Source organism: Aulonocara stuartgranti, assembly GCF_965226115.1.
Source record: "Aulonocara stuartgranti genome assembly, chromosome: 6".
Lineage (NCBI taxonomy): Eukaryota > Metazoa > Chordata > Actinopteri > Cichliformes > Cichlidae > Aulonocara > Aulonocara stuartgranti.
The window spans coordinates 23,783,579-23,803,767 of record NC_138944.1 but is presented as its reverse complement, the minus strand read 5'-3'; the positions used below and the strand labels follow the sequence as shown (position 1 = coordinate 23,803,767).

General features: G+C 41.5%; 2 protein-coding genes and 1 pseudogene across 6 annotated transcripts in view; 1 reads left to right on the top strand and 2 right to left on the bottom strand.

Annotated features, from left to right (window-relative positions):
* The window catches only part of LOC309708851, a 32,410-nt pseudogene extending 31,633 nt beyond the window's left edge, over positions 1-777 (bottom strand). The window contains exon 1 of the transcript XR_014280888.1: positions 580-777. The product of XR_014280888.1 is annotated as an uncharacterized misc_RNA (transcript). The remainder of the gene's footprint in view (positions 1-579) is intronic.
* Positions 778-1,558: 781 nt separating this feature from the next.
* Positions 1,559-4,639, bottom strand: ndufb6 (NADH:ubiquinone oxidoreductase subunit B). Its single transcript, XM_082537170.1, has 4 exons — positions 4,359-4,639; positions 2,620-2,712; positions 1,853-1,897; positions 1,559-1,702 (listed from the first exon to the last, which is right to left on the bottom strand). Exons 1-4 carry the CDS (start codon positions 4,536-4,538, stop codon positions 1,637-1,639), a joined length of 384 nt encoding a protein of 127 aa, XP_082393296.1. The 5' UTR covers positions 4,539-4,639; the 3' UTR covers positions 1,559-1,636.
* Positions 4,640-4,817: 178 nt separating this feature from the next.
* On the top strand, positions 4,818-20,089 carry LOC309709385 (PRELI domain-containing protein 1, mitochondrial-like). Of its 4 annotated transcripts, XM_082537982.1 has the most exons (7): positions 6,137-6,304; positions 7,583-7,789; positions 8,487-8,712; positions 9,536-9,649; positions 10,506-10,584; positions 11,371-11,396; positions 18,574-20,089. In XM_082537982.1, the coding sequence occupies exons 2-7, from the start codon at positions 7,698-7,700 to the stop codon at positions 18,607-18,609; spliced, it is 573 nt and encodes a 190-aa protein (XP_082394108.1). In that variant the 5' UTR covers positions 6,137-6,304; positions 7,583-7,697; the 3' UTR covers positions 18,610-20,089. The 4 variants fall into 4 exon arrangements, with proteins under 4 accessions (XP_082394107.1, XP_082394108.1, XP_082394105.1 ...); XM_082537981.1 differs by lacking the exons at positions 6,137-6,304; positions 11,371-11,396 and adding an exon at positions 4,818-5,001; XM_082537979.1 differs by lacking the exon at positions 11,371-11,396.
* Positions 20,090-20,189: the final 100 nt, after the last annotated feature.

The window sequence follows — 20,189 nt, the reverse complement described above, 5'->3', positions numbered from 1 at the left end:
GCTACATGTTATTATATTATACTAAAACGTTGGTTAAAAAACACTACAAACAACAGGAATGGGTGCTTGCTTGAGGATAACATGGCGAGCGATATTGTTAACAGTAATATTATTACAATTAGCCATTCGGAACAACTATTTATGAGCTACATGAGCGATAAAATACATATTACACAGCCCCTAAATGTCTTTCTTGGCCATCGATAATCTCGACAGACATGTCACAGAATAAAATCTATACACCGGAATGCCCCCAATAACCGTTTTCCCACTTTGTTTCTGTTTATCATTTTGTTAGCATAGCAACTACAACACTTGTGTTTCCTTTTGGAGAAGTTGAATAATATCTAGACACTGTAACTTAAAAATCGTCTTTAAGAGCTGTTACATATATAGTAACAAGCCCCTGGGGTATATGAAATGTTACATAAACACCAACGTGACTTAGCAAAACAATAAACAGTAGTTTGAGCACACATTGACCAGGTTAGCTCAAGTTAGCAGGCTAGCTACGGACGTTACAAAGCTTGGAACTCCGTGGCTACTCGGGACGTTCGAGAAAAGTTAAGTAATAATTACCTCTGAATCCTTCAGACAGCCACGAATGCGGTGACACCTGATTACTTCTCCCCTTATTGTGGAAACACATTAATTTCTATATGGCCATCAGTCCTGAAGCGGCTGTTGACAGAACTATGACCCCCCTTTTCTTCCATAACAGACCGTGAATTCAATGAGGAACTTCCGCTAACTTCCTTCACAATAAAAGTTCAATTTTCAGGCTTCGGGGGGGATGGGGAAATTAGCGCCCTTCACAATAATATCAAGCGCTATCGTCATATTTACAATTATATTCTTAGTGCCCTTTGCCTGTCAGCAAACCTATGCAAAAACATTTCGGAGAAGGATGACTTTCTTTAAAACTCATGCCATAAGTGCAGTAGATACACTTATGGATTAGATGCACTTATGGCGTGAATTTAGAAATCCTAGGTATCTTATTCTTCTTGAGTTATTGCATTCACATGATTTTCAGAAAACTTCACATGTGATCTTTAAGTTGAGGTCGAGGTTTTAAGTAAATACGCTTTTGGTATAAATTTGAAAATCCCAGGTGACATCTTTGTCACATTATCATGGTCACAAGGTTTTTTTTAAAGGCATCTTTCAAGTGTTCATCTGCACATGGCCATGTTTGCAAAAATGAACTCTGATCGACTGACTGCACAATTAAAAAAAAAAAAAAAACAATTCTACTAAAACCGTCCAAAGACATGCAACTTGTGGGAATAGGTTGATTGGATAATCCAAATTGCCACTAGGTGTGAATGTGCAAGTGAATATGAGTGCGAATGGTTGTCTGTCCCTGTGTGTTGACCCTGCAACAGACTGGCGTCCTTTCCAGGGTGTACCCCGCCTCTCGCCCTATGACAGCTGGGATAGGCTCCAGCGCCCCCCTGCGACCCTGAAAAGGATAAGCGGAAGCCAATGGATGGATGGATGGAATTCTACTAAAACACTATCACTAATTTATTCTGTTAAGTCAAGCTCACACTCATAACTTTTGAGTATTTTAATCACATATACAGAATTTTTTACAAGAGAAACTCAAGGAAAAAGCTGAACTATTTCCTCTTCAATGATGGCCGTGGGTCTCTGGGAGATCTGGAACAACTTCACCCGTCTCCAGGATCGTGTCACCCTAAGCACAAAAAAAGTATTAGTTATGGTAAAACAAGGTAACATTCAGTTACATTTATACAAATATATGAAGAATAAATGGGGTATTATGTGAGAAACAAAAAAAAAGTTAACTGTTGGAAGTAATAAATAATAAATGGGTCACACTTACTGGGAACAGCTTGGGTTTCAACTCCACAATGCCATACGGCCTTTGCTGTAGGGAACAATGACACGGAATTTTAATATGCTACCCATTCTGATCGAATCAGTCACATGATCTCCATCTACAAACGAAATTCAAGGTGCAGGGTTCTCTAGTTTGGCCAAGAATAAGTTAATACTGCATGTCTGTAACTTAAAACTCTTTCTTTTAGTTGCCTTGTGAAGTTATTCTCTAAGCTAAGTTGTACACAAGTACAGGATGTCATTTTAGAGTTGTTTTTTTTCGTGGGCGATCGTGGCTCAAGAGTTGGGAGTTCGCCTTGTAATCGGAAGGTTGCCGGTTCAAGCCCCGGCTCCAACAGTCTCGGTCGTTGTGTCCTTGGGCAAGACACTTCACCCGCTGCCTACTGGTGGTGGTCAGAGGGCCCGGTGGCGCCAGTGTCTGGCAGCCTCGCCTCTGTCAGTGCGCCCCAGGGTGGCTGTGGCTTGCCATGTAGCTTGCCATCACCAGTGTGTGAATGTGTGTGTGAATGGGTGGATGACTGGATATGTAAAGTGCTTTGGGGTCCTTAGGGACTAGTAAAGCGCTATATAAATACAGGCCATTTACCATTTCTTCTTTCAAGTTACCTGGGTTGCATACTATCAAACAAATTAAATACAATTTTAAAAAAAAATAGCTATCTTCTTGAACTTCATATTATGGCTCTATCATCCATCTCCTGTATTTAAAGGCTTAGATATAAATAAAAATGATCAAATGTGGAAACTTACAGCAACATGGTATTTCACGTAGTAGTGAACAATCCAAGCGGGTATCAGCAGCCGTGTTAATGTGAAAACTCCACCTCTGTACGCTTTGTAGGTCTGCAAGGACAAACAAATATCAGTAAAGAGAAGAACATACAGAATCATAATGTTTACAGGGACTGAGTTTGTTCTTTTGCTAAAGACGTGGAATATGTGATATACGGTTTAGATAAAGGGCCTAAAGATTTTCAGTGTTCTACAGATTGTGAAGACCGCAGCTCCACCCCCAACATCTTATCTCCAATATATCCACTAAGCCACACTCTGCACACGCCCAAACCATCTGAACCTCTCCAAACTGATTAACCTGAGTTGTTTCTATAATTTAATCTGATCTTATCTTGCCCATTCACCTTCACCATCTTTACTTCTAGCATCTTCACCATTACACCCGCTTTCCTCTCATTCACACACACATTTATTCTGTCTTGCTTGACTTTCTTTTCTTTTCTGTGTAAAGTTCTCTGCAGTGACTACCCTTGTATCAACATTTTCTAAAAGCTAGGGATGCACAGATTTGGATGGCCAGCTCTGTTCTAGGATGCCCTCTGGACCCAGTGGAGGTGGTGAGTGACAGGAGAACGGCGGCTAAGCTGTCATCCCTGATGGACAACATCTCCCACCCCATGCAGCAGACTGTGACAGCACTGAGCAGCTCCTTCAGTGGGGGATTGCGGCACCCACGGTGTGGGACGGAGAGATTTCGCAGGTCTTTCCTCCCCACTGCTGTCAGACTCCATAATAAAGACTTTAACTGATCAAGCACACACATCCATACATATGCAATAATACTAAGTGCAATAATCCTTTCTGTCATCGTTGTATTTTTACTCAGTTGTATATAGTATTTGTATTTGTATTCTATTTTTATCTTATTGTATATTTATTTTATTTTATTCTACTGTATATAGTATTTTATTTTATTCTATTCTGTACAGTTGTGTACTGTATTTATTCTTATTGTATTCTAATTTTTGCTTCATAACTTTTGCACTGTCCACTTCCTGCTGTGACAAAACAAATTTCCCACGTGTGGGACTAATAAAGGTTATCTTATCTTATCTTATCTTATTTATTCTCCTTTATTCTGCTATGTCTTATGGCCTTCGTCAGGGTCATAACAATGCATAATACACAACATTTTTAATAGCATAGGTATGGATTAGTCACTTTTAAAATGTTGTCTGTAAACTTATTGGTGAGTCAATCAAACCATAATTTTTCTCCAGCATTAAACTATAGTGCATATTTTAAACTAAGTAGGTATTGTTGAAGCAACAGATTTTACTGACACCATGCTTAAAAATTACAATTTGAGCATTAATTTTTTATGTTTGTTTGTTTGTTGTTGCTATTCTGTGGCAAGGAAACAAAGAATCCATTACAAAAAATACATTTTAGAGTATTTTCTGCTTAGTTGAGGCAGTTTAGTTCTTGTATCTACTAAAGATAATCCAAGGAAAACCTTAGATTGTGTCACTGACATAGAACAACATCACAATATAAGCTGTAGTAGATGCGGTCTGTGTGTGTGTGGCATGAAGCCTGCAAAGTAAACGCGGCCAACCACGTTAGCAGTAAACAGCTACCCTGGCCCTTGTCCTTAATGAAACGCTACTAGTAGCAGATAAACCGCTCGGTTTGATTCCAGCTGTAAATGTCATTATTAGCGGTCGTCGGATCAGCTGTGTACGAGAACTCACGTAAACCCTCCACAGGCTCTTGGGCTCCAGAAAACCAGCCCAGAACTTGGCGACAGGGCCAGGCGGTTTAGCTTGTACCACGGGTTCCCTCGGACTGAGCTCCTGGTCCTTCAGCCACTGCCTCCGGAGCTTCGTTATCTGCTCGAAACGGAGCTTTTGGTCTGGTGTGTACCCAGACATCTCTTATTTACTAATATTCAACCTCGAAAGATCTACAATGACACCATGGAGGACACTTCCCTCTGCAGGAAAGTGCACCGACGAAGAAGAAGAGTCGGAAATGGGACACATATCGTTCTGTGGTGTATTATAGCGCGCCACCTGCTGCATGAACTGGTTACTGGAGGACCAATGACAGTAGTGAAACAAAATGTTGCACTCAGCTCTAAGCGGAACAAAAGCGGGCTCACACAATAGCAATATATACCGAAATCAGGAATAGATGATAAATTCACAGTATAAATAAAAAACAAATTTTAAATGTGTGTGGTGGATACTACAAAGACACAGGTGTTTTCTCATGTTTGTTACCTTTGGGTTGGGCCAGCAGAGTCACAGTCTCCAGGAAGAAGTGCCTCAGTCTGGTGGTTCTGCTCTGCAGCCACTTTCCCAAAGGGAGGGAGACAAACGGTGTGTGTGCTGGGTGAGTAGTGTCTTTTAAGCTTCAGGAGGCTCTTTCCAGCATCTGCTTATGTACATGTCTGTAGTTGTTGGGAGGCTGCTGCCAGGAGCCCTTTGAGGATCGTTCTTATCTCCATGATCATCTCCTTTGTTTTCCTGACACTGATGCAGAGACTGTAATCCCTGCACCAGCTCTTCTGTCACATTACATCCTCCTTGCAAATATCTGTGAATAATTTGATCCAGAAATTGGTTTTGTGGGTGACAAAAGCCTCAAAGTGACCAGAATAGAATGAAAACCTGAATTAATGAGATTTTCATCAATAATTTAAATGTCTGGTACTGTCATGTCTGTGGTTCATCCTGCCCACTAGATGGCAAAATAAAACACAAGACTGACGTGAAGCCTCAGCGGGCCTTTTAAAGGGACAGTGTCTTGATTAGGCTACTCCACAGTTCATGTGAGCATTAAAAAAAAACAATGATTTCTAAAAGTCTGGTTTGCAAACTGGGATGTGAGTTTGAGCAGAGAGAGCTCAACAACACCACAGCCACGTGAAAAAGAAAGTTATCACAGGACTCTCTGCAGCCCTGTAAATAAAAAACCCAAGTGCACTCTTACTGCTTCCATAGGAATTAAGAGAGTAAAGTAGCAGCCAGGTGCTCCTGATGCAATGCATTCACTGATCATCAGCAAGTGTAACATCTCCATGAAAGCAGAAGCTTTGGCAATTTGTTGGTCTGGGACAAATTCAAGGAGTGTGAAATGATATAATGGGCAACCATACATATCCTACTGCAGGGTGGTCTCATAGTGACGTTTAGTGAACAACTGTAAAAACTGTTCACTGGCTTCATCTTCTCACTGTTTTTCTAGAATTAAATAAGTGTCTTTACTACATTGTAACGGATGCAGCTAATGTTTATTTTAGCTGACTGTTTAAATTAGAACACCAGCAGGCAAGAATAGGCACGATGGGAATCTAAATACAAGTATTTCATGAGTACTTTTATGAAAACTGTAGGTTCCTCGTTAAATATATATATATTTTAAAGGTTCAAAATTCGGGACTAGCCATCAGGTCTTTGTATCACACAGCAGTCTCCAATGCGTGAAAAGAGAAATGTTTGTGAGAGCTTTTACTTTAAAACGACAACCGGAAGTGGCTTTACAGTAAAACGGTCCGACCTACGACTCGGAGCTGGCTGACCGGGTTCATATGACACTATGAATATAACTAGCTAACATCAGTTAGTTTGTTGGCTTTAGGCTCAACAAACAACTAATATTTATTAGCCTAGCATTAAAGTAGCAGCAACTACAGGTAAGCTTGCTTATACTATTTCCGGAATGTTTCACATTTCGGTTAGTGGCCATTTAACGGAACGGGAGGCTACCGAAACTTGAAGTGCGGTATTATTGCTGTAAACCTCCTGTCAAACTCTGAACTCAGTTAACATTAAGCTGTGAAATAACCGGTCTTTTACTTAAGCTCAGTATAACATTTAGAGGTAAATCACTTGAATTATGTGGTTAATTAAGTGGTTTCTGGAAGCTAACTTGATAGCTCTTAGCTGTCCAGCAAACCAACGGTAACGATAACCAGCCAACCATATGTCAAGGTGACGTGCGTATATTACGTAAGGACTTACGTCATGTTGAGCTATGAAAATGTGAAAAGTCAATAAAAGATAACAAATGGTGGTTTCAAAAATGTTTTATTGGTGCTGTAATTGAAAAAAAAAATGGATATTTGGGGGACCCATTGAAGTCTATACAACAAAATCGAAAAACATAAAGTCACCGGCCACTTTATTAGATACACCTGTTCACATTGTTTTAGCTAATCGACTGATCACATCGCAGCAGCTCGGTGCATTTAGGCCGGCAGGTATGCTCCAGATGACCTGCTGGAGTTTAAGGTGATTTCAATGCGGCGTTGTTGTTGGTACCAGGCGGACTGCTCTAAGCATTCAGAAACTGCTGATCTACTGGGATTTTCCTGCACAGCCATCTCTAGGGTTTATAGAGAATAAGCCCAATAAAAGAGAGAAAATATCCAGTGAGCTGGTTGCAGGTCTGAATGATTGTCAGAGAACATTCAACTGATGGGAAGGCAATAGCAGCTCAAATGAACACTGGTTACAATCATGATATGCGAAAGAGCCAACACTACATCAAGCTCTGAAGCAGCAGAACAAGCTGTTACTCCTATCACCTGAGAACAGGAAACTGAGGCCACAATTCACACATGCTTCCTGAAATTGGACAATAGAAGCTTGTAAAAATGCTGCCTGGTCTGATTAGTCTCTATTTCTGAGACATTAAGATGGTAGGATCAGAGGTTTTGTGTAAATGACATGAAAGCGTGGATCCATCCTGCTTTTTATTAATGGTGCAGACTGTTGAAGTTGTAATAGTGTTTGAGATACTTTCTTGGCACACTTTGGGCCCCTTATTACCAACTGACCATCGTTTACATGCCACAGCCTATCTGACTATTGGTGCTGACCATGTCCATCCCACCCAGCAGTAAAATACTCTTTATTCAGCATTTTTATCCGCGTAACCTTTTTACTCATTGTTCCCTTCACTTTTGCAGGATCACCACAGACTGTGGATGGAGTCAGCACCAAACTTTTCACTGATTTGTATAATCACAGCGAGGGACCTCAGGGTTTGGGATTCACACCGTCCTGCACACCATCAAAAAAAAAATGGTCAAGTATTTCTGTAGCAGCACCGACATCAGGAGTACATGGGACCATGTTGTCTCTGCTTTCTGGCAGAGGTACCCAAACCCATTCAGGTACTCCAGCATTCTCATAATCAGTATTTTATCAAAGGTGCTCATTAGAAAACACTAGCAGCATGCCTTCAGATGTCAGTCCTCCTTCAGCCGTCACATGGAGAGCCATAAAATTTGCTACTAAAAATTAAGGTGCCAAAAAAACGAGTCCTTTTTGACTTTGGGATTACCATTGCTGGCTTTTACTTTTAGTGAACATTTGAATGCTGTGTGATATCTTTTAAATGCTTTCTATTTCCCCTGATCTCCTCACTAGTTGGAAAGTAGGAATTACATTAACTTTGCTGAACTGTGGTTTAGAAAATGTAAATAATTATGTAGTGCAATGTTTTAGTGTATTGTTTAATCATTCTTCAAAACTAGGCAGTCGTGCAGGTGATGCCTGTATATTGTTTCAATTTTGGAGGCTCGCAAGCAAAAATACGCTTGTCAGTCTTGAGTGAGATTGAGAACTGAGACAGTGTATCAGAGAAGCAAAACTAAGTTTGGCTGATCGAGGTGGGCAGGTGGTTTATGTGCTTCTTGTTTTTTTTATGCCTGACTTAGACGACATCAGAATATTTTACTTGCATATATTTTTCTTCTTTCTTTTGGTGTATATTATGATGGTGCACTCTTTGAACGTACACTAGAAACAGATGAGAAGCCTCACAGTAACCCTGTAGGTGATGTGGCTGTGTGTTTTTGTGTCACCCAGCACCCATGTTCTCACGGAGGACGTCGTGTACCGGGAGGTAACAGCAGACCACCGGCTCCTCTCCAGACGGCTTCTAATGAAGACCAATCGATTGCCTCGCTGGGCGGAGCGGCTCTTCCCCGCCGGCATGTCTCGCTCTGTGTACATCATCGAGGACTCCATCGTGGACCCAGTGAACAAGAGCCTGACCACCTACACCTGGAACCTCAACCACACAACTCTCATGGTGAGGCTTTGTGTTGTTGTTGTTTTTTTCCTGCCGTCTACTTGTTGAGCTGTTTCAGAGAGATTCTAATCAACACGCAGCCAGTTTCCTGTGTTATGCCTTTTTCCTGATGGGTTTTAATCATCATTGCCTTTGTGATCTTGTGTGGTGGAGAGAAATTAAAATTTTCACTTGACTCTGCTTGTTTTTCTGCTGAAGTTGCTGTGAAAGTAGGTATGTGTTGTTTGTGTTTTGTTTTTTTACATGTGAAACTGTGTAGGACTTCTGTCAAAGCTGTCATCTTGCTGCCATGATATAAGGAAAGTAATGTGGTCTGACATCACATCACTGTTGTGGTTACAGGTGTTGTAGAGTACTGTGGGTTGCCAGAGTCTGGCACAGACAATAACAGGAATAAAGAAATCAGTTCACACAAGGACAGAGGTCCTTATTTCGCACACGCATTTATACACACAACTAAATGTTATATTTTTATGATCTTTTCTTAAAACTTTAATGAAAACTGCACTACGTTACAACATACTTGATGATGCTTGTGTTTTTAATTTGCTGCAGTCTGAAACATGATGGCTTCATGGGAAAATATGGAAAACATTTTGAGACATGGTAGTTCTGTGCAGTTGTTGAGACAAAAACAGTTCTTCAAATCCTTCAAAGGCTTTTGCAGAAAGAAAGATCGTCTTTAGTGAAGTTACGTCTCCAGAAATCTTGTTGCCAAGACCACGAGTTACTTAAAATCCTGAAATGATGACTTCCATAGTAAATCTGTTGAGTTGCATCTTAGTTTATTATAACCTGCTGTCACTTTTCTTTCCCAATCAAGTCTGTTGAGGAGCGTTGTGTTTTCCAAGGCTCGGTGGAGCATCCAGCGACCACACAGCTGAAACGTGAGGCGTGGATATCCTCGAGCATTTATGGCTTCTCCAAACCCATTCAGGTACAGACAGACCCCAGCCAAAACCACTGTATATAAATGTGCCTGAGACCTGCATTCACTCTCATTGCCAGCAGAGGGCAACTCATGTAGCTGCAAGCAGACCTCTGTGAGGAAACAATCAGACTTCTTATTTGATTTAGGAGCTCAAAGTAAGCACTATCCTCCTACATTTTTGGACTTGGTTGCTAAATTCAAATCATGATGTTCCTTTTTAAAAGAAGTTATGATCCCGTGTTTAGTAAACTAAACAGAATAAAGATTTATTGTGCCGTTTTCTTAGTTTCTTAGTAAGATCAACTGTTTGCGCTAACCATCTATAAATGTCTAACGTGCTAAATCTGCAAATTCAAAAAAAATAATCCACAAACCACACAGCGATGTCATGGTTGCTTCTCCCAACTTTTATATACAGTCTGTACTCTGGCTTTCCTTTGTGTGATAGACACAAGACGGTAAATGAATTCTTTTCTTTCAGTAAGAGCCCATCTGCCCTTTAGGTAAGTTAGATGTCAGTCAGCACAGGAATGATATGAGTACTCTTAGAAGCATTTATTCGTCTGCTTTCATCTACTCTACGGCGGTTCAGATAGAATAGATGCAATTCTTTTCATTCTAGAGGCCGATGTCCTGAATTTTCAGATCTTTACTTTAGCGCTCATGCTAAAATAAAGTAGTGGGAGAAGTGAAATTACAGCAAAAAAACAAAACAAAAAATAAGTCTACTAAATTGGAATCATTAAATATGGAAGATGCCAGGCTTGTTTGGATATCCCCAGAGACTTGCAGTGACAAGACGGTGTTGTTTCCCAGACAATCTCCCCTGTGTAAAGCCATTTCCTGTTCTGTCTTCTCACAGGAGTTTGGTTTGGCTCGCTTCAAGAGCAACCAGGTGAAGGCCATGAAGGGGCTGGAATACGCGCTGTCCAACCTGCAGGGTATGTACACTTCATGTGTGTTCCAGCTGAAACAGGGCAGAGAGCAGGAGGAAAAGCAGAGGAAAACAAAACAGCTTATTTTTAACTGTTGCCATTTCTGGAAGGGGGGAAAACTTAAACAGGAAATGGAGCTTTCTTTTCGCCCCAGAAACACAGGACTGCTGTCATAACAACCTGAAGGGGCTCACCCCTGCCACTCTGGACTCAACACTAAACTTCCCAGCATCCTGAAAATACATAATTGACAAATAGCCTGAAGAAATCTTACTCCTCCACGTGCCATGTGATAAAAGGCGGGGGGATGTGAAACCATGACAGCTACAGTCACAAATGGCACAATTTCCTAATTTAGGTTTGGACAGAAATAATTTAGGTAGTCAGTGTTGCATAAAGAGAGTTTAACAGAGTAAATCATAATGAGGGATGTATGAAGAGATGTATTAAAGAAACAACAACACTTAGAGATGAACCATCTGCAGATGAGTCACTTTTTCTAGTGTTGATTTATCAGTTTCTCATATTGGGTAGGGTTTAGTTTAAAATAATAGGACACCAGCTAAACCTGAAAATGTTCACATTTGAGGGATTTTTTTTTAAAGTACTGTAAGTCTGCGCACTACGAATAACCTCAAATAATTTGTACATTAAGTGTGGAAAGTCAAATTTAACCCCAAAGAATAAGATAATATTTACATTGTTCCAAACTGTGTGTTGTGCTGATGCAGCGTACGTGTGTCTTGATTGTGTGATTCCGTCCTGTTGCCACTTTTGTTGATGCCACTACAGGAATCGGCATCAGGCTGAGCGTCATGGTAAGTGTGCTAGGACTGAGGCATCCATCTGCCATCCCAGGCGTTGCCCGGGGGTTGTCACATGTTGCTGCACAGAGTAGACAGCGTAGCTGAGGCAGTAACTTTTTACCCTGTCTGAGCAACAGTGATCTAAATAGTAGTTTAGAGTATAGAAGTAGATGTGTTGTTTAGTTGATTCTGATGTGATTCTTATTTTAAAACGAATTAAATACGGTTGTGATGTTTTGAGTCATCATCAACCACTGAAGGAATTTCATCAAATTTGGCAAACCTTCATGTAGAGAAGATCACACTCACTGGACTCTTTGTTAGGCAGGCCTGTTCAGATGCTTGTTAATGCAAATATCTAATCAGCCAATCACGTGGAAGCAGCTGGGTGCCATTTAGGTATTTAGACCCAGTCAAGATAACCTGCTTAAATTCAAGCTGTGCATCATTATGAGGAGGAATTTAAGTGACTTTACATGTGCCGTGGTTGAGGGTGCCAGATGGGCCGGTCTGGGTATTTCAGTAACTGCTGATCTGCTGAGATTTTCGCAACCATTTCTACGTTTACAGAGAATGAAAAGGAGAAAATGTCCAGTGAGCTGCAGTTTTGCCTTGTTGGAGCCATAGGATCTGATAGGAAGGCGACAGTAACTCAAATTGTCACTCATTAGAATAGAATAGAATAGAATAGAATAGAATAGAATAGCCTTTATTGTCATTGTACAGGGTTAGGGGTTATGTACAACGAAATTGGAGTGCCACTCCCTTGGTGCAAGTTTCAATAATAAATATAAATGTAAAATATAAAAAGTACAAAAAAACAATCGTAAGTACTCAAACAATAGTATGTACAATATATACAGGATAGCAGCATTAATATAATGACAGTATGAATAGCAGCATAATATAATGACAGTGACGGTATGGAATAGGTTCAATTGTTTTTGTGCTTATTTACTACGGTGGTAGCTCTGGGAAAGAAGCTGTCCCTGAATCTGTTTGTCCTGGTTTTATGTGACCTGTACCGTCGGCCTGACGGTAATAGTTCAAACAGTTGGTTGCTGGGGTGAGAGTGGTCCTTGATGATATTGCCAGCTCTGCTGAGGTACCGAGAGTTTGCAGTGACCTCCAGGCTGGGCAGAGAGCAGCCAGTGATCTTCTGGGCTGTGTTGATGACCCTCTGCAGTACTTTCCTGTCCGCAGCTGAGCACCCTGCATACCATGTTGTTATGCCATTACAACCAGAGAAGGCACAAGACCATCTTTGAATGTACAACCTTGAAGCAGATAGATTACAGCAGCAGAAGACCACAGCAGGTGCAATCTGTCAGCTAAGAACAGGAAACTCAGGCTACAATTTACACAAGCTCACCAAAATTGGACAATAGAATTTGATGTAAACAACACAATGTATCCTTTGGGTCACTTCATACCAACTGTATAAGCTTACACTTCTTCTACATGTTTGGAAGAGAAGTGTAAGCTTGGGGCAGAGGGAAGGTTTTTCAGCCTTATCTTCCCATATGGAAAAGAAATAGTAAAAACTTATATGATTTACTCATGAAAGTGGCCACTTTCTCATTACTTTCATATATTTTTTAGTAAGTATCCAAAACATACAAGTTTCATACAAGACAGATACAAACTTTATAAGATTTATATATATCTTTTCCATATGGGTTAAGCAAGAATCAATGTGAGCAGAGCGTTTATGAGAGCATTTTTAAGCACTGTTGCTCAGTCTTTGTTTGTACACGCACACCTTCAAAATAACAGCCCAGAGGCATTACCGAAATGGCTACAGAGTGGCAAAACTCACTTTTAGAAGGATTTCAGCATATGTTGTATTCTGGTGGTAAACACAATGATGAATTCGATTTTCTTAGTCAAAAAGGTTTGTCCTTACCTCGTTCATTTGTTAGGGAAATTGTCAGTGTAAAGGAGAAATCTATGGTTATGTGTTAGTTTGCTATTTAAGAGCACATACAGAGAGATGGACTGATGAGGGTGTGTTCAGAGGTCGTCAGGTCCTGAGATGTCTAAATGTAAACAGCCGTATTTGTTTCATAACATAATGAATGAAAATCACCTGAAATGCCACAGCACAGAAACAGACCGGAAAGTTATTTCCCACCCGTGTTTGTAGTCTGCAAGGACTCTTTAACGTTCAGGCAGTGTGGGTAAACCCAGACGACGGGAATGCTGAAATATTTCTGACATTTTGATCGCACACAGGGGTGGATTTTTTTTTTTATTAACATGGTTTCAGCAATGCTGGCAGCTAGATAAATAAGTTAAAAATTTATTAATTAATTTTAAAAAAATGAACTAATGAAATGAAAATAAATAACTTTAAAAAATACAAAATAGTCAAAGGCGCTTGCAAAGAAAAGCGTCTGGACTTCTTTAAGTTGCTTGAAGACGTTTCACCTCTCATCCGAGAAGCTTCTTCAGTTCTAAGGTCAAATGGTGGAGAGTCCCAGATATAAACCTAGTGGGAGTATCCCCCCACAGAGGGACAAAAGGACCCCCTGATGATCCTCTAATCGCCTGAGCCAAGGTGGGAAACTGGGCGTGGGTCCCAATCAGCCAGAGATTCGGGTGTGTTCATTGTGAAACCTGGCCCCACCTTATCATGCGAATTCCTGAGGTCAGATGGCCCAGGATGTGAGTGGGCGTTAAGGCGTCTGGGAAGGGATCTCAAAACTGGATTATAGATGGCAGAGAGTTGGTGTCGTAAACCCCCGCCTCTGTTCAAAGATGGTCGCTCACAGTGGACATAGATGGCTTCTTTCACTCCTCTTTCAAATCATCTGTCCTCTCTGTCCAAAATGTGAACATTGGCATCCTCGAAGGAGTGACCTTTATCCTTAAGATGCAGATGGACTGCTGAGTCTTGTCCTGTGGAGGTGGCTCCTCTGTGTTGTGCCATGCGCTTGTGAAGTGGCTGTTTGGTCTCTCCAATGTAGAGGTCTGAGCATTCCTCGCTGCACTGTACAGCATACACCACATTGTTAAGTTTGTGTTTTGGCGTTTTGTCTTTCGGGTGAACCAGTTTTTGTCTGAGCGTGTTGCTGGGTCTGAAATACACCGGGATGTCATGCTTGGAGACTCCTGAGTTTTTCTGATACACCGGCTACATAGGGGATGACAATGTTGTTGCGTCTGTCCTTCTTATCCTCCCTCGCTGGTGTCTGGTCTTCTTTTCTGTGCCTCTTTGCTGACTTTAAGAACGCCCATTTAGGATAGCCGCACGTTTTGAGTGCTTCCTTTACATGTGTGTGTTCCTTCTTTTTCCCTTCAGGCTTAGAGGGAACATGTTCTGCCCGGTGGTGTAGGGTCCTAATTACTCCAAGTTTGTGTTCCAAAGGGTGATGGGAGTCAAAGAGGAGGTACTGGTCCGTGTGTGTGGGCTTCCGGTAAACTTCGATGTTGAGTTTGCCGTTCTCTTCAATGTGCACAGCGCAGTCCAGGAAAGGCAGACAGTTGTCTTTTGTGTCTTCCCTGGTGAACTTGATGTTTTTATCCACAGCGTTGATGTGCGCAGTGAAGGATTCCACTTCTTGTGTCTTGATTTTGACCCAGGTGTCGTCCACATATCTGTACCAGTGGCTGGGTACTCTTCCTTTGAAAGAGCCAAGAGCCTTCCTTTCCACTTCCTCCATGTAAAGGTTGGCTACAATAGGTGACACGGGGGAGCCCATGGCACAGCCATGTTTTTGTCTGTAAAAGCCTTCGTTGTACTTGAAATATGTAGTGGTGAGGCAGAGGTCTAACAGTGTGCAGATCTGATCGGGTGTGAAGTTGGTCCTGTCCTCCAAGGAGCTGTCTTCTTGTAATCGTTTTCTGACAGTCTCCACGGCCTCCGTGGTGGGTATGCAAGTGAAGAGAGAGACTACATCAAAGGACACCATGGTTTCATCTGGATCCAGGGTAAGTTTCTGGACCTTGTCGGTGAAGTCGGTGGAGTTCTTGATGTGGTGTGGGGTGTTCCCCACGAGAGGAGCAAGGATGGTAGCAAGGTGTTTTGCAATATAAGTGGCTGAGTTTATGCTACTGACTATGGGTCTGAGTGGGACAGCTTCCTTGTGGATCTTAGGAAGTCCATAGATGCAGGGTATGGCATCCCCTGGGTAAAGGCGGTGATATGTAAGGCGGTCAATAATTTTGTCCTTTTCAAAGTCTTGAAGGCAAGCTATAACTTTCTTTTTGTAGCTGCTTGTGGGGTCTCGCTTTAGGGCTTCGTAGGTATTGTTGTCACTGAGGAGAGTAGTGATAGGGGCAGGGATAGCTCAGTAGGTAAAGTGGTCGCCCCATGATCGGAAGGTCGGCGGTTCGAATCCACTTAACGGCTACCCTGAGGTACCCCTGAGCAAGGTACTGTCCCTACACACTGCTCCCCGGGCGCCTGCTTAGTGGGCTGCCCACTGCTTCACTGAGTGAATGGGTCAAATGCAGAGAAAAACAAGTAATTTCCCCATGGGGATCAATAAAGTATCCATTATTATTATTATTATTATTATTATTATTATCTTTGTATGGTAATCTGTAGTGTTTAGGACCACGGTGCATCTTCCCTTATCAGCTGGTAAAACAGTGATGTTGTGGTCTTTGCTCAGGGAAGCGACGGCCTTCTTTTCCTGTATTGTGAGGTTGGATGGAGGGACTTTGGCACTGGAGAGCGTGGCTGAGACTTTCATCCTGATTTGCTCTGCTTCTGTCTGTGATAATTTATTAATCCGTATGGCAGATTCTGTGGCTGTGATGAGGTCCACTATGGGCAACTGTTGTGGAGAAATGGCAAAATTGAGTCCTTTGGCTAATACTTTCTTTTCAGGTTCAGTGAGAATCCTGTCTGAAAAGTTCTTAACCCATTTCTCCTGACTGGCATCAGGTGTGTTTTCTTCTCTGGGTTGTGTAGGTTCAGGATGAACTTTGACTCCCATCACCCTTTGGAACACAAACTTGGAGTAATTAGGACCCTACACCACCGGGCAGAACATGTTCCCTCTAAGCCTGAAGGGAAAAAGAAGGAACACACACATGTAAAGGAAGCACTCAAAACATGCGGCTATCCTAAATGGGCGTTCTTAAAGTCAGCAAAGAGGCACAGAAAAGAAGACCAGACACCAGCGAGGGAGGATAAGAAGGACAGACGCAACAACATTGTCATCCCCTATGTAGCCGGTGTATCAGAGAAACTCAGGAGAGTTTTCTCCAAGCATGACATCCCAGTGTATTTCAGACCCAGCAACACGCTCAGACAGAAACTGGTTCACCTGAAAGACAAAACGCCAAAACACAAACTTAACAATGTGGTGTATGCTGTACAGTGCAGCGAGGAATGCTCAGACCTCTACATTGGAGAGACCAAACAGCCACTTCACAAGCGCATGGCACAACACAGAGGAGCCACCTCCACAGGACAAGACTCAGCAGTCCATCTGCATCTTAAGGATAAAGGACACTCTTTCGAGGATGCCAATGTTCACATTTTGGACAGAGAGGACAGATGATTTGAAAGAGGAGTGAAAGAAGCCATCTATGTCCACTGTGAGCGACCATCTTTGAACAGAGGCGGGGGTTTACGACACCAACTCTCTGCCATCTATAATCCAGTTTTGAGATCCCTTCCCAGACGCCTTAACGCCCACTCACATCCTGGGCCATCTGACCTCAGGAATTCGCATGATAAGGTGGGGCCAGGTTTCACAATGAACACACCCGAAACCCTGGCTGATTGGGACCCACGCCCAGTTTCCCACCTTGGCTCAGGCGATTAGAGGATCATCAGGGGGTCCTTTTGTCCCTCTGTGGGGGGAAACTCCCACTAGGTTTATTTCTGGGACTCTCCACCATTTGACCTTAGAACTGAAGAAGCTTCTCGGATGAGAGGTGAAACATCTTCAAGCAACTTAAAGAAGTCCAGACGCTTTTCTTTGCAAGCTCATTTGACTGCGATGACCTGGATGACTGAGAACCTTCACAGACAAAATACAAAATAATACTTTTTTTTTTTTGTTTTTTTTCCGCCTGTCCCATTTGGCTCTTTAGCCATCAGAATTGTTGTCTGAAGGATTTACTTTACCTATTGGATCATCATGGCCTTGCCATATTGGTCCATTTGATTGACCTTTATTATAATTATGCATTTATTTGATTTGATCCAAGATACAATCTTGGGATACAAAATATGTTTTCTTAGACAGTTGGCATGCGAGTATCTGAAAGTACCACACGTCTCCAGAAGTTCATATCTTTGCTGATATGAATTTCACTATAGTTTGCTGATTGGATTTTTTTTCTTTTTAATATTGCTTACTACATTTAAATCCAATAAGCAATTTTTGCTTTGTTTAAAAAATGCTGCCTTGAAAAAACGTGAGAGACTTTTGTTTTTGACCGTAAGGAGTCCCTCCCCGCTGTTATTGTCAGCGTTCAGACACACAAAGAGCCCTTTCCCTTTGACAGCGCTAACGCACACTCGCACTTCATATCTACGTCTCGGTTTAAAAAAATAAAAGTGCAGAATTGAAGGAAATGTATCTCCTTATCATCTCGTGTTTGAGTGGGGGGGGATCACTGTGTCTTTTTGTGACTCAGGTTGTTGTTCTCACACGAGGTTGTGGGGTTCATAGTCAGGGCAGACACAAATAGACTGTGCAGCCCCTGGCGCTAAATCCAGTATGAGGCTGTTCCTGACAGCATACAGATGAGGAGAGTGCAGACTTATTCAGTGAAGCCTTTTTAGAAAGGTCCTTGTTGATATGTATTTATTTTTTGTATGTGTCACCTTACCTTTCCTTACCTTTAATGACTGTTAGAGGAAAGTCACAATTGTGATCATTAGGTCTGACTTAGTAACAGCGCTGAACTGAGTGAGCACTGTCTGGTAAAAGTTAACAAGTGCACGGAGAGGAGCTCACTTTATCTTCAATGTAGTAAAAGTATTCTCTTTGATTTTTGAAGGCGTGTGTTTCTGTGTGCTTGTTTCCTGTGGGTGGCTCCGAAAACAACAACAAGAACAAAAAAAGGCAGCACACTTCTCAAGCTACTAAATCATGAAAGTCACGAGAAAATCGGCCACAGAAGTGTCAGTGAGCATCCTGATCTCAGCAAGGATCTCGCAGTGTTGCTGATGCCTGTCGTCCTCGTTCTCTCCCGCCTCACCCTCGCTCTCTTCCCACAGGAGAGGCGCCCCAGCGGCTGCTCAGGGACACAGTGAAGGACGCGTCAGAAAAGGCCAAAGAAGCAGCCAAGACGCTGGCTTCAGCTGCTGCCGTCCCACAGAAACCCCGGCAGTTTATCTGAAAGCACTGTGTGTTTGTGTGTCTGTGTGTGTGTGTGTGGACTCGGCATGATTGCCTTTGATCATCTCGATCATCTTGAAGTTTTGCTGTATGCTCGCTGTTTACGATTTCTCTTAATAAGAAACAGTCTGACTCCTCTGTCGGGTTACCTCTGCTGACAAATCTGCTGTCAAAGACGATTATAAACATCGTTATTATCAGCACATATGCTTTCTTCTCATTGGCTCTTTCAAGTTTATTATATTTATTAACATATCATTTATTATTGAGCTCCAGCTAAAAGCTCAAATTAGACCAAATCACGATCACGTGACTTTGTAATTTTAATTTAACTTCATCGGTTAGTTATCAGAGCTGTAGTTGAATGCTTAACTGTACTTAAATGCTTTACGGTTCATTTTTTCAGGTTTGACACTGCAATAAACTGCAGAGAATATCTGTTACAGGTGTCAGCACACAGCGTCTGCTGTAATATCGTTCTTATGTTTGGAAAGCATATATGTTTCTGCCAGCAGGTCTGTACTGATGCATGGATAATCACAAGAAAAAAATTAAGCTAATTTAAAGCTTTAGTAAAATCTTCTTTACTGTTGAAGTTTATTTTATTGTAAACCAGGGGTGTCAAACTCTGTGTTGTGGCAGCATAGAGAGTAATTTTATCTTAAGTTGGTCGGACCAGTGAAACTACAGTACTGCCTAATAAAGTCTTAAAAACACACTGCCAATTGTTTGCCCTTTAGATTCAGTGTAAAGAAGTTTAACTACGCGCTTAAACGATGATGTGTTATGAACATGAAGTGCAATTTTAAATATATCTGTTGTTCTGCATTATGAAAAACAAGGACGGCTGTTTGGCTTTCACGTTAAGGAATAATAGCATAAATTAACAGAAAAAGGGTCTTTTTGTTCTGTAATATAACAGAATTTTTTTTTCTGGATGAAATGAAATGAATAAATAAGAGATCTTTACTGTTAATTTTATAGAATAATTTTATTATTTTTGTTTAGGTGTATTATGCTATGCTGTGCGTGATGTTTTTGTCAGTAATAATAAAATAATAAAACTGACAAATGCAGTGAAATGTCAAAAATGTAAGTTTTTCTTCTAAACCCATCTGCTGGGCCGGATTGGACACTTTTGGTGGGCCGGTTCTGGCCCCCGGGCTGTATGTTTGACACCCCTGTTGTAAACTGTTGGAATCGACTGGATTTGTTTTTTCGCTGCAACATTTTATTTATCATTAAAAATTATTCATGTGATGTATTTTTAAGAAGTCTTTAGGGTTTTGTGCTGTAAGATGTCCATAAATCTCTCTGGACTTTCAGTTTAATAGCTAGACATGTTTTGAAGCTCGTCAGTGTTAAGCTGAGATTTAATAAAAGTTTGACGAGTTATTTGTCGAATTAATTGCGCCTGTTTGTTGACGCCGTCACCCAATGTCTCTTCGCTGTCACGCTGACAAAAGATGAACTCTGAACTTTAAACATCCCCCCA

Excerpts from the sequence above, each read along its gene's own strand:
- ndufb6 (XM_082537170.1), bottom strand. The coding sequence starts at position 4,538 with ATGTCTGGGTACACACCAGACCAAAAGCTCCGTTTCGAGCAGATAACG. Across the intron at positions 1,898-2,619 it reads ACGTGAAATACCATGTTGCT|CAAAGGCCGTATGGCATTGT; the intron begins GTAAGTTTCCAC and ends TGTTCCCTACAG. Across the intron at positions 1,703-1,852 it reads TGAAACCCAAGCTGTTCCCA|GGTGACACGATCCTGGAGAC; the intron begins GTAAGTGTGACC and ends TTTTGTGCTTAG.
- LOC309709385 (XM_082537981.1), top strand. The coding sequence starts at position 7,698 with ATGGTCAAGTATTTCTGTAGCAGCACCGACATCAGGAGTACATGGGAC. Across the intron at positions 7,790-8,486 it reads AGGTACCCAAACCCATTCAG|CACCCATGTTCTCACGGAGG; the intron begins GTACTCCAGCAT and ends TGTGTCACCCAG. Across the intron at positions 10,585-18,573 it reads CGCGCTGTCCAACCTGCAGG|GAGAGGCGCCCCAGCGGCTG; the intron begins GTATGTACACTT and ends CTCTTCCCACAG.